This window comes from Lissotriton vulgaris, chromosome 4_1 (assembly GCF_964263255.1).
Source record: "Lissotriton vulgaris chromosome 4_1, aLisVul1.2, whole genome shotgun sequence".
NCBI lineage: Eukaryota > Metazoa > Chordata > Amphibia > Caudata > Salamandridae > Lissotriton > Lissotriton vulgaris.
Genome location: NC_141691.1, coordinates 2046659703 through 2046673968, shown reverse-complemented (window position 1 = coordinate 2046673968; position 14266 = coordinate 2046659703). Strand labels below are relative to the sequence as shown.

At 48.7% G+C, this 14266-nt stretch overlaps 1 protein-coding gene across 1 annotated transcript in view; it reads right to left on the bottom strand.

Annotated features, from left to right (window-relative positions):
• The window catches only part of LOC147724935 (uncharacterized), a 1961814-nt gene that overhangs the window by 854364 nt on the left and 1093184 nt on the right, over nucleotides 1–14266 (bottom strand). Inside the window, exon 10 of the mRNA XM_086918138.1 lies at nucleotides 8293–8395. Coding sequence (XP_086774264.1) covers nucleotides 8293–8395 — 103 coding nt within the window. The remainder of the gene's footprint in view (nucleotides 1–8292; nucleotides 8396–14266) is intronic.

Sequence of the window (14266 nt, the reverse complement as noted above, 5' to 3'; positions counted from 1 at the left end):
GGCATGTCGAGCAATAGTTTGCTAAGGTCTGGGAATGTTATCCCATGCATTCTCGGAGGGATGTACACTGAACATATATTAAGAGTGTCACAAATGGCACAGTGTTCTTGAGCAATATAGCTGTCCCCCTGGAACCAGTTGTAAACCCTGCAGGTGTCGCAATCGTGTATCCGAACCGGTTAAGTGCTAGATAGTTATTTTCTTTCAGGTGTGTCTCCTGCAGGAGTACTACATCTGGAGAGTGTCTTCGCAAGTACTGTAACACCATTGTCAGTTTGATTTTGTCTCCCAGACCGTTCACATTCCACGATAGCACCTTTAGTTTCTTAGTGTTTTGCGAGTTTATCTAGGAGGAACATGTGTCAAGTTGCCGCCCACCCTTGCCCGCCTTCAACCAGCCACCCTCCACCCCTATGTATCGATATGGTACCTTCAGTCCCAAAACCCTGGTCATTACGAATTGCATTGATATTCTGAAGCAAACATAACACAACGGTGTAAAGAAAAACCCTGGTAACAACACCCCCCTCCCTGCTACCCTGCTTCGTAGATCTAAAACTACCCACATCCCCAACTGGCAGAGCGCCTGTCGCCCAATAAACAATGAAATAGCTAAGGGGCGGCCACGCGTGGCCTCCTTAAGTCCCTGGGAGGCCCCAACCCAGCCCAAGTCCAATAAAGTTTTGTTGCAGTACACCAACAAGGTCTGCGAGGCCACTCGTCGTAAGGAGTGCAGTTACCCACTGAATGGAATTGTTCGTATACATAACGTGTTTCATCTACAAGTTCCAGAAAATCGTACATCCGTGATAAGATTATTTTCTATGAGTCTCTGAGACCGCTGGGCTCATCGATCGTGACCGCTGAGATCTTTTCTCTCGCTTGTCCAGCCCTTCACACCCACTTGGAGACCCTGATAGACGATCATGAGGTTCTTGCCAGCCATCCTCCTTGCGCTGGTTTCTCGTTTGCGAACACCCCTTGTCCAGCCAGTCTTGTACTTCCAAAGTGGCTGTGAAGACCAGGACCTACCGTTGTCAAGGACTTTGAGTTTCACCGGACGAAACATCATGTACTTTATGCCCCTCTCCCTGAGGGTGTGCTTCACTCCGTCAAAAGTGCGGCACTCTTGCTGCACCTTTAATGTAATGTCCGGGACAAATTTCACGGTCGCGTTCTCGTAAGGGAGGTCACCATGTAGTCTAGCAGCTTGTAGGATGGGATCCCGGTCCCTATAATTCAGGATCCTAGCAATGATTGTTCTGGGGGTTGCCCTCGGTTTCGGTAGAGGGACCGGAGCCCTGAAAGCCCTCTCCATTGTAAAGAAGGTGGACAGTCATTTGGGTTGATATGATATAATATGATAATTGGGATTTATTGAGCGCGCGTTCACCAGCGGTTTCTTGGTGCTTAGTGGAGGATGCGTGAACATGTGCAGCGGAAAAGCCATTAATCGTAGGCCCGGGCGAAGAGCCACGTCGAGGGATTTCCTGAACATGAAGTAGGAATTGATTTGGCGTAGTTCGAGGGGGTAGAGTGTTCCAGAACTGAGGAGCCAGGAACGCAAATCGAAGTCCACTATGTTATTTCCGTTTAAAAGAATGCGGGGTCAGGAGATTGGATCCTACAGAGCGAAGGGCACGGAGGGGAACATAGCGCTGAATTCTATTGGCGATGAAAACTGGCCCGTGGGATGACAGGGCACTGTGGATCAGACAGCCCAGTTTGAAGAGACAGCGCTGGGCAACTGGGAGCCAATGAAGGCTCTTAAGCAGAGGCTTTACATGGTGCGATCTGGGTTGACCGTACACAAGTCTGGCTGCTTGGTTCTGCACCAGTTGAAGCCGCTGTAGCTGATAGACGGGGATTCCGGCATAGAGTGAATTAGCATAATCAATGCATGACATAACTAAGGCTAGGGTGACTTGGATGAGGGCCTCAAAGGAAAGAAATCTGCTAATCTTCCGGATCCTGCATAAATGGAAGAAGCAGGAAGAGACTACTGAGTTAATCTGAGTCTTCAGAGTAAAGTCGCTGCTTATTGTAACACCAAGACTTTTGACCACAATGACTGGAGAAGGTAGAAGACCCATGGAGGGCTGCCAAAAGTTGGGGTTCCAAGGGTTGACTGCAGTCCTTGTGAGGACAAGCTCCATCTTGTCTGGATAAAATTTTAACTGATTTAGGTTCATCCAGCTTCTGATGAACGTCATGGTAGATCGGAAGGTCTCCATAGCGGGGGGAGATGAGTCGATGGTGAAAACAAGCTGGAGGTCATCAGCATATTTAAAAATGGCTATGTCTCTCCTCCTTAGATCTAAAATCAGTGGCAGAATGTACAGGTTGAAGAGAAGCGGGGAGAGAGAAAAGCCCCGGGGAACCCCACAAGTGAGTCTCTTTTTCTCCTTGCAGAAGTCAGAGAGGTGGACAGCTTGATGGCGGTTGTTAAGGAAGGAGGAAATCCATTTTAATGGAATGCCCTGGTTGCCGGGGCTCTCCCAATAAGTTGTGGTCGACGGTGTCGAAGGCCGCCGACAGATCCAGGAGCACTAGTGCCTGTGAGATGTTTTGGTCCGCCCCCTTCCTGAGTTCATCATGAACTGCCAAAATGATGGATTCGGTGAAATGTTCGGGTCTAAATCCAGCTTGGTGTGGATCTAGGTAATGTGAGTGTTCCACAAATGTGCTTAGGCAGTTTGCAACATAAGCCTCCAGAATTTTACCCAGAAAGACTAAAAGCGAGATAGGTCGGAAGTTGCTGAGTACAAGGGGGTCTGCACCTACTTTTTTTAGGATGGGTGTAACGTCTGCGGTCTTAAACAGATTGGGGACAATGCCCGTGGCAAGGGAATTGTTAAGGAGGGATAATGGGGGTTCAGGGAGCTGGAGAAAAATCTCCCGGGCAATGTGGGGGGGGGGGGGGCAGGGGGCAGCTGTCTGTCGGGGAACCCGATCTGACCCCTTTGAGGAGGGAAAAAAAGACCTCCTGAGTGATTGGTGGAAAAAGATCGAAAGAGAGAGCGTTGCGATGCACAAGGGCAGGCTCTGGTGGGGAGATGGTCCTGGGGATGCTAGCTTTAATGCTGGTAATTTTGTCAATAAAGTAAGTGTTAAAGGAGTCACAGAGTTGTTGTGAGGAGGCAAGTCCGGTTGTGATGAGGTCAGGTTTGACAAATTCGTCCACGATGGAAAAGATTTCTTTGGCTTTGTTGGTGGAATTAAGGACTTTCAGTGAGAAGTAGTCTGATTTAGCTTTTAGGATGGCACCTTTGTACTCTTTGAGGGCCAGCGTAAAGATGGATTTTTTCATGGGGCAATAGTCCTGTCTCCACTTGCGCTCGGATTGGTGCAAGGTCAGTTTCATTTCCTTGAGGTTGTCGGTAAACCAGTGCTGGGCGTCATGTGGTCTCCTGCATTTGACCTTTCTAAGGGGAGCCAGTCTATCTCTTGCTGCAGCCAGCTAGGCATTGATGTTATCAGCCTGGACATGGGGGGAAGCCAGGAGGCCGCTGGGTAGGGAGACAGGAGGCTTAGAAGTGGCTAAAAGTGAGCAGAGCTCAGAGATGTCAACCTGGCTCCAATTCCTGGCCAGGCCAGCGAATGGGGGGGGGGGGGGGTGGTTTAATGATAGAGGTAGTCCGGATGGAGAAATAAATAAAATGGTGATCCGACCAGGTGCAGGGAGTAACCTGTATGTCTGAGATCTCCAGGTTGTATGTCCAGACCTGGTCCAGAATATGCCCTTTGGTACTTTCATGTGCATCATATGGCCAGTAATTAAAATCGCCAATAATCAATACCCTAGCATGGTTTATGGCTAGTTTGGCGATAGCATTTCCAAAGGTTTGCGGGAAGGTGGGCATATGGCTGGGGGTCTGTAGATTAAAGCACAAACAAAAGAGGAAGTGATTGAATCAAATTTTAAGAAAAGACGGTCTACCGAGAGGATTTGTGAGGTAGATAGGGAATTGAATTTGCGAGATTGTGATATTATGGCCGCCACCCCTCCACCTGCCTTGGCCTCTGATATGTTGGCCTGAAGGGCATAATAGTTCTCGGGGATGGCTGCCAGCATATCTGGGGTTGATTCGGCTGTCAGCCAGGTCTCAGATAAAAGTAAAATATCGGGCTTGAAGGTAATTAGAAGATAGAAGATCTTTAATTGGTGCTTGACCATTGAACGGGTGTTGAGATACCAAATGGACAAGCTGTTATGGGTTTGATTAATCAGGGAGGAGGGAAATGAGGGGGGGGGGGGTATCCCCCAGGTCAGAGAGTGGTGGGACATCAGGAGAGATGGGATTAGTATTTCCATCAGTGTTCCTGGGGGATAGCAGCCCGAATACCTCCAAAGTTCTACTAATGTCAGGAGAGATGGCCCGGTAACCCCGAAGAGAGTGTAATTCAGCTGAGGAGTAAGAGAGGGGGAAACGGGCAGGGTGCGTGGCCCCTGGCCCCGCTGGCCGTGGACGGGCGCAGACGGGCGCGCCAGCAGCATGTCTGCTGCGCGACGAATAGCACATAGGGAGATATAGGCTGCAAGCGCAGCACTAGTCGCGGTGCTCTGCCCCCAACTGCCACGGAAGAGATACTGCTGCCTGTGTCAGCCTGCACCCTCCACAACAATCTGTATAACCCGTGGTGGACCAGGGTGCAGGCGGCAGGGGGGAACATCGTTTACAACATGGTTTTTACACCGCAGTGCCTTTACACCGCAGCTATTACAACGCAAGTCGTTACTACGACTTGCGCTGGATGGCGCTGTGGGATAAGGAATCTTGCAATTTTATATTCCAACACCTTCCCTACTGTTACGGGGACTGGTGTTGGAATATAAAATTATAAGATTCCTAGATCCACGCCCTACAACGCAAGTCGTTGTAACGACTTGCGTTGTAAGACTTGTGTGGTAAAGGCATGAGTTGTTACAACATGCGTTGTAACAACGTACATCCGGCGGCAGGACAGGGCAGGAAGTGCAGGTAGGCAAAATATGATACAAAATCCTGAAGCATTGTGCAAAATAGCAAGCAACTTTTAAAACAAATAGTTTAAAAATTCCAGATAGCAGGCGGTATGTACAACTACGGCTTGGTAGGAAAGCACACCAAGACTTACATAATTAGCAGGACAGGGCAGGAAGTGCAGGTAGGCAAAATACGATACAAAATCCTGAAATATTGTGCAAAATAGCAAGCAACTTTTAAAACAAATAGTTTACAAATTCCAGATAGCAGGCGGTCTGTACAACGACAGCTTGGTAGGAAAGCACACCGAGATTTACATAATGAATGTCAGTGCCGCTGCAGTCTGTAAGCACGCGTCCACTGCGTGAGTGAAAACCGACAGCAGATATAGGCTGCAAGCATGGCGCTAGTCACGGTGCTTCGCCCCCAACTGCCACGGAAGAGATACTGCTGCCTGTGTCAACATGCACCCTCCACAACAATTGGGGTAACCCGTCGTTGACCGGGGTGCAGGCGGCATGCGGCAGGGTTTGTGATGGTTTAGTATTAAGTCCTCAAGGAAAAGGTCCATACTGGGGCCTTCCCCCCCCTCTGGGACCCCCACCACCCGTATGCTGTTCCGGCGGGCCTTCCCTTCCTGGTCCTCCATCTCCAGGGCCACTTGTTTGTGTTGGTGTACTAGTTGTTAGACTCTTTGCTCCAATTTGCGTGTGGCAGATTGGAGTTCCATTATGTTAGTCTCTGCCGCTGTAACAGTCCGAGGTTTTGTTCACATCGGCTCGTATCAATTTAATTTCTATTGAGACTTTATCAACCTTTGTTTCAAGCGTCGTTCCCAGAACGTGAATGGCTGCCATTATTGAGCCTAGAGACGGTTCAGATGCTTCCTCCCGGCCACCACTAGCTCCTTCCTACGAGGGCGGCTGCTTCGGGTCTGCATATTTGTCCAATTTATTGGACTGCACCGGCGGGCCCCTTTAGGCTTCATCAAGTTAGGGTCCTGGCCACAGTAGCGTCAGTGTATGGTGGACACTCAATGCACACCCGTCTTTCTCTGCACCTCCGATTTGACCCCGTCACTGAGTGGAGCGGCAGTCTGTGTGTACACGCCAGGGGGAGGGGTCCTTAGCAGGACCGCAAGCACCCTCTGTATGTTCCCAGCACACGATTAGTGTCCACTGGTGTCACGGTCTGCGCACGAACCCTGTGCCGGAGTATTCTGTGAGGCAAGCCCCTCCCCCCACAATGCTGATGGGGTGGCTCCGTGGACCAGGCTGTGGCGAGGCCCCATGCACCTTTCTTGCTGCCAGGTCCGGATTTACACCCCACCGAAGTATGGGCAAGAAGGTATGTATGCCCCGTCTCCCTCTGCCACGTTCACCCCCGGACACCAACACAGCTTCAATCCGGCCGCCTCGTGGGTCTCAGGCCTTTAGATAATGGCGCTGTAGCGCTAGCGGGGTGTTGCGCTGTCCAGACACACAATTGGGGCTCACCTTGCTTGGGCGCCCCAAACTGCTCAGGAGATGGCGTGTGGTGAAGGGGCTCCTCGTATGCCCTGCCAGCTCAATCCATATCAAGGGGCCGCCGCCCCACCAATCGCACTCTCCACCTTGTGGGTCTCAGGCCTTTAGATGATGGCGCCGAAGCGCTAGTGGGTGGTGTTGCGCTATCCAGGCACACAAGTGGGGGCCTACCATGCTCTGGTGCCCCAAACTGCGCACACAATGATGTTCTGTAAGGGGGGCGCCCCTTCTGCCCTCCGTCAAGGGCCACCACCCCGCTGATCGTGCTCTCTCTGGTCGCACTCTTCTCTTGCTGCCGGCCGTTGCCGTCCGGTGTCCCAACTCCTACCGGGCGGGTGCGTCAGCGCACTGCAGGATCTCCGGTGCCTGTCCTGGGAATCCCTGGGTCTCCCACGGCTGTATCCCTGCCTTACAGCCGTAATGTGCGGTATTCCGCAGTGCATGTAACTCGAGCAACGCCCAGCGCCTCCCTAGGCCTCCATGTTATCCGGCCTCACAGGCCCGTCATTGTCCAACTCAGCGAGTACGGATCATGGCCCCCGTCCCTGGACACCATACGGCAACTCTCAGTGTTGCGCCATCCCACATGTGTGTAGATCCGCAACAGCAGGATTTGGAGCGGATATTTCTGGCTTTCATTGCGGCCCCAGCGGAGCTCTCGCTCTAAGCTGCCATCTTGGCAGACGCCAGGCCACGCCCCCCAAAGCTGCCTTTCTTAAGTATGTGTGAAGTGCTAACAAGGTGTGTACCTTTGTTTCTCCTCTGCTGCATTTTCTTCTAGGTGTGAGGCTCCTAACTGCTGCCAGCCAGGAAACTCCAACAAAAGGAGGCCTGATGACCGCTCAGATTCGGTCTTTGTTATGGGCCCAGCAGGAGTCTGAACAAAGAAAGCCCCGTCTCGCCTGCACGTTGTTGCGGATCGAAAGCAGAGAAAGTGCAGGCGCTGCTGAATGTGTCTCCTGGTGTTTGCAAATGACACCGGGTCGAATTCAGCATATTTTTCAACTTATTGGCATGGTCGACGGCGTCCACCCTGTTAAAAAAGAGTGGGTGGACGCCGTCCACCCGCATGTATCCCCGACTTGTGCCCTGGTTTCCCTTAACATTTTACAGTTGAGATAAACCGTAGAATCCTCAAAATGGAGATTTAGAGGTGATACAGGTTCTTTCAAAATTGTCCTAGAGGGGCTGTGTGGATCATAGCCAATCAAATCAATCAAAAGTGCTTTATTTCGGTAAAATGCCATAAAAGCAAACATAAAGCCAGAGGAAAAAAGTGATACAGATACAATTTGAAAATAAAATAAAGTACCCAGTGGGTCATGAATCACAGTTAAAATGCATCAATAAACGAAGTTCAATAACACAATACTGTGTGGATCATGGCAAGGAATTAATCTGGATTGCATGTTTGGTCTCTTGTTAGCACGTTACAGACGGGGTGATGCCAAGCAATAAGTGTCATCGTTTAGAGGATGTAGCTTTAACAAGAAAGGGTGTGGAAATCTGTTATTTTTTATTATGATTAGCAGTGTTATTTCCTTCTGCTCCCCTGCCCAACTTCCCCTGAGCCTCTTCCTGGGACTTCCCCAGGCTCAGGGGGAAGGCTGACATTTGCTGCTTCTTTCTTCACATAATGCAGTGCCCGACACATGCCAAACACAACTTTTGTTAGACAGATCTGTCTCTAGGCTAAACATTCTCATCCGGAATTGTAATTTAGGTCGTCCCACTGCCTTTTGATCTAATTATAACTCCCCAACACCCATTGCACTTGGCTCAGCTCAGTGTGAACTTACCAGTGTTGCAGGACCAGTCTTTCATTGTTTGTCTGTTGATGTGCTCCATCTGGTAGTATGAAGGGGTCTCGAGCCAGGTCAGCAGCTCAGATTTTTCCATGTCCTGCAGGAAAATCCACAGGAGAACTGATGAGAGAGCGCTGCATCTGCTACTGAAAACCCATCCACATTGGACCATGTAAGTCCATTGACAAATATTCATGCAAAGGAGGAGTCACTGCTCCAATCACTGAAAAACACACAGGAGTATGTCAAAATATTGTCTGTGAAGGTTGTCATGGCGATAGACAAGTCCTGGCACAACAAGCCATGATTTGATAAGACAACAACAGAGAAAGAGACCTGTTTTAAGATGCTTGTGTCGGGTTTGCTTCGGTTGTGGTCTCGGTGTCCAGGCTGAGTCCTGCTGAGCCCGAGCTTTGGTGCTGCTGGTGCAATGTTAGGATTTCACTGTAAGTCACATTGCGGTGAGAGGAAATATGTAAAACCACTTTTCCAATTAGCGAAAGGTAATGATTTTATTGTTGCGAAAATACTTACATCAATTATTTTAATTTGACAAAATATACTCCTGTAAAACGTGTGACTGTTGCAGGTTTTGGAAATGTTTGCGGAAGCCAAAAAGTCTGAAATCTTCACCCATAGCAGGTCATTAACTTGTGGGTACAGATTTCCAAATATTTACTTAGAATCTACCACACCATGGGGTATATTTATGAAAACATGTTGCATTGCTGCTTGAAAACAGCGATGCAACAGTTTTCACTGCGCCCTTCTTGCGACATGATGGATGTGTCATATTTACTGTATGACGCATCATGTCGCAAGGAATGACAGATGCGCATCTGTCAGCGTAAAAGTGACGCATTGCTGGGGTGTGTCTAAAAACAGACGCAACTCCAGCAAAGTGTCATTACACATGGGCAAACCCCATGTGAAAGGGCCTGCGTCAGTCTTACGCAGGCATAAGATATTGACGCAGTAGCGTCCTAGAAGTGACGCACTGAAATCTGTTAGAATTCACTGAGCCACTTTTACAAGTCTTTTTGCGGGGGAACGCCCCCCCCCCTGCATACGTTATATCTGACGCAGGTATAATGTAGCACTGGGCTTGACAAAATGACACATCTGCTTATATGCGTCACTTTTTAAAAGGGCGCAACCTGGCGCATTCTTTACACCTGTTTGTATGTGAAGACGCATTTTTCACATGCCCTTACGGTGCTAAGGGCATGTGAAAAGTGTGTCCTCACACACAAACAGGTTCTGTTTGTTTTTGTAGTATTGTATTATACCTGACGGGGGCTAGTCAGGCTCATTGAGGGCCGCACTATTGTTTACATTGAGAATAGGTATATACGTTTTTTTTAAAAGAGAATAGTTCTTGGTGTGCAGGGTATCAACATTATTATAGGCATTTTTTACACCGCCACAGCGTCACAAGAAGCGATCCACCACCGTCGCAAAAGTGACACAGGGACTCCCAAATAAGCACCTATCTTTTCAAAGTGTACCTTGGAGCCCATTGATGCTGACATATGACTGGAAAGCATCAAGCAGGAAGATCATATTGGGGTCAAAACATGGAGAAGATATGACAGAGACCTGGAGGCTGAGGACTATTACAGAAACCAGCATAAAAGCAAGAGCCTCTGTGCAGAAAACATCTAAAACCTCAATTATGTCTGAGGTCAATTTCAACCAGGGTCACATCATAGAGCCGCGTAATACTGATATGCAACATTTCAAAATTAGCTGCGGCCATAACCAGATCCTCATTGTGAGTAAGTTTGGGATTCAAGAAAAACAAGTATAATCACATTTGGCAAGAACACATCCTGTGGAGCCAACAGCTTCTTAAGATTCTCTGGATTTATAGATGGAATTCCCAAAAGGTTCCCCAAACGAACACACACACCCTGTCACAGTGCAAAACATGACACAATCATTTCCTATATAAATAACAGAACAAAAATAAAAGCAGATCAACACTATGTACCTGTAACATGGAAAATAACGAATGTAGATCAAGGTCTAACTGTTGACATTAACGATACAGACAATCTTGAAATCTTTCAGACACATGTCTGTTATATCCACTGAAAAATTCCTGTTTTAAATTCATCAACACAAACCTCTTGAACATTCCTGTTCATTCCCCTTTCAAACTACACCAGATTTTTTCTTAGTTACGCTTGTCTTTATTTCATCTATCTTCACCTCAGTAGGACATCACTTTCAAAATGTTATTTGATTCACAAAATTCAGGCAATCTTTCTTGTTACTGTTCCTACTCTTTCAACTCAAACGGTCCAAAGTAAAATTATTCAGACTTAGTCGGCTGGCACAATGACACCCCAACAACCAGTCAGATAGTGGAGCTGAAGGTTCCGCTTCCTGCTTGGTGTAGCCCTTGCTCATGGAGGTGGTGCTCGTTACGGATAGAGAGGTCGACCTCGAAGCTGGGGGATCGGGTTCGAGTCTCGGCAGGGACGCTCAACATCCTGTGATTCTGGGCAAATCACTTAGGGCCATATGTATCAAGGTACCAATTTGCGATTCTGTAATAGCGATTTTTAAGAAATCGCTATTTCAGAATTGCAAATTGGTATGTATCAAGAAAATCGCAATATATTAGCGATTTCCTGATATTCCTTAATTGCGAATTCGTAAATTGCGAATTCGCAATTAAGGAATACTTTCCCATTCATTTCAATGGGCCAGGAGGCCCATAGGAAGGAATGGGAATTTATCCTCAATTTGCGATTCGTAATTTGCTAATCGCAAATTGAGAATAATTTAAAGGGTTCAGGGGTGTCCAAAGGACACCCTGTTGCACCCCTGAAATAAGCATGGGTGCACATGTGGTGCATATACATGCCCTAAGGGCATGTATGTGCATCACATGGCACTTAGAAAAATGCAAATATTGGCATTTTTCAAGAAATTCGCGAATTACCACCAACTTGAAGTTGGTGGTAATTTGCGATTCCTTATGGACAATTTGCGATTTTTTTTAACTTCATACATTGCATTTAAGGAATCGCAAAATTTGCGAATCCTTAAATGCAATCGCAAAATAAGGAATCGCAAATTTTGCGATTTCTTATTTTGCACAGGATTTTCATTCATACATCCCATTTAGCAAATTCGCATTCGCAAAGGCCGAAATTCTGCGACTTTCGGCCTTTGCGAATGCGAATTTATATGATACATATGTCCCTCAATCTCCGCTGCCTAGCAAAATAAATGTGTCCATCTTTAACGAAACTGGTGCTCATTTAAAGCGCGCTGATACCTGATATCTTCGGGTCGAGTTTGTGCTATGTGAAACTCTAAAAATAAAATTTTTGAAAAAAGACACGCATTCGCTGGGGGCCTTTCTGGATGGCAGTTTACTAGCAATGACAGTCAATCCCCAGCAGGAGACGAACTCTTGAAATGGATCATTGCATATGTGTTTCCAAATTTTATCAAAGTATTAAAGTTTCATAAGCTTATATTGCTGTCAAGGTACAGAAACATAAAATTGGTTATTTTATAGTTCTACTTACGTCAAGTGGAAACCACAACTCCTCCTTCCTAAGAGAGTGTCAGATTAGAAGCTTGTGCTTGTTATTGTAAATGCAGAGAGATGTCTACATGAAGGGGTAGAAGAGCCAATGGAAACTGACCAACTAATAGTTGGCGATTCCATCTGCCAAATGTACAAGTTACTTGCCTCCGGTAACAATATATCTGGTAGAGACGATTCAAGCCACAGATTCCTTAACGTAGAATTATCCCCAGGCATGAGACTGGCCCCGAAAACTTTCTTTCCCAGCATCTCTGTGCGCCAGGTGGCGGTATCCCATGACTCTGTCCAACGTCCTCAGCGGGCGTGAGGTCAGCGAGGTCACATAAGCCCCACCGTGGCGCGCTGACATCAGTTTGCTTCGTAGAACTCTTCCATGCCACGATGCGGAGCCATCACAACAAAACTGAGGAGAGAATGGGAACAGTGTGCGAAAAACCAGAGAGAAAGCCAAGGGGGAGAAACAGCACCAGCTGGCACATAGGCACCAGAAGGCTATAGCAGCGAAGCCATAGCAGAGAAAGAGAAGAGTACCACTGTGAGGAACAAGAGCACCCCTGTGAGGAACCAAGGCAATAGCAGCAGAGCAAGAGAGAGACTGCAACCCAAACCACACAGTGAAGGGCGACAAGCCCAGAACAGAGGAGCAACAGCAATCCACCCCCAGACTACACTGTCAAGGAGCGACACATCCCCTGAAAGGAGTAGGAGCCAAAGAACAGACAAAAGAATCCCCAACGCAGAAGACAGCAAGGAAAACAGAAACTCCAGACAAATAGAGGGAAAGAGAGCCAAAGGAGTCCCCTACACTGGGGAGAAACCAGTTGGAGGGATGCAGAAACCAGTCAACCCTGTATCAGAGGAAACAGGGGGGGAAGGGAGGCAGAGCAATCAAGCAGAGCCAAACAGCCTGACCAGAAGAAAGTGAAGAGGTCACCCACAGAAGACAAGCCACCCAGAGGGGGGCGAGTGCAGAAAACCAAGCTGAGGGTCCTCGCTGAACGGGGAAAGAAGGGCGGGTCGTGAAGGAATATGCAGCTAGAATCGTCTCTACCAGATACATCATTACCGGAGGTAAGTAACTTGTACATCTGATAGACTACTAGCCGCAGATTCCTTAACGGAGAATAGATACCCAAGCCAAACCCGTAAGGGAGGAGGAGGGCCTACGAGAGAGCCTCCCCAGCAGGAGAGACACAGGGCCCCAGCAGGGGACACATCCAAAGAACAAGAAGGGAAGGACAGACACCGGGCCCCAGCAGGGAACATGCTACAGGGACAACAAGGGAATGCCAGGAGATCCCCAGCCCTAGCGCGCGCAGGGGCAGACAGCACCCGAAGAGCCGCAAGAAACAAAGCAACCACCTCAACCCCAGGGAGAAGAGGCAGAACTGGAGGCAGGGCCCGCCGCAAGAAACACACCCACACACACAGTGATAGAAAACAGCGGAACACGCCTCGGCCGCAAACAGCTGACAAAGCAGGAATGGCTGCATCACCAATAGCGCAGGCGTAAGAAGAAAAGCGCAGTTGCGCAAAAACCCCAGCGGAGCCAGAGGCAGGAGCACATTAACACATCAAAGGCCGCAAAAGTGGCCAGAACAAGCAGGCAAACGCAGCCAGAAGTAGGCAACACCCTGGAGCCGGGAGCCCATACCAAGCCAGGCGCAAGCCGAAGGCAGAAGCCAGGGAGGGCCAGGACACCCCCCCCAAGGGAGGGGCTGGGCCAGAAACACTCAGCGACCCATGAAAGAAGTGAGACCAGCAGGAGAAAAAGAGAGAGAGAGAGAGACACGGAGAACGACCTAAGCCGCCAACCAGAACATAAAAAGCCAAGGAAAGGCGGTCCCTCTGGAGCAGCAAACAGAGGACGAGGCCGAAACGCCGGTCAGAAGGGCGGAACTGCCACAACAAGATGCCGCAGACAGCTGATTGGACAGACCAAGCGAACATGGAAAAGGATAGACCAGTGCGCAACGCAAGCAGTGCCAAGAGAAGCCGCAAAGAGATCGCACCTGCGATATACCGCGACTCCAAGGAGAACAAGGAACCCTAACAGGGTGTCCCCAACTCGCCAGTACATGACAGAGCTATGTAATAGCTACAAGTACCCCACATAGGGTATTCTACGTCCCAAGAAAACATGGGAACACCTCTTAGGAAAAAATTCCACAACAGAGGACAAACAGAAAGACGTGCGGGCAGAACCACAGACGGCTTGCCAATCAGCCAATAAAGAAGACACAAAAGGCCCAATCTCAGGACTTACACGGGCTGACCAAGCAGCCAAAACTACAAGTCAAGAAAGTGGGGGCTGGACCAGCAGCCAACAGCGCCAAAAGGCCAACCAAAGGACCCTGAAGGCACACCAACCACACAGAACTCACGACCGGGGCCACC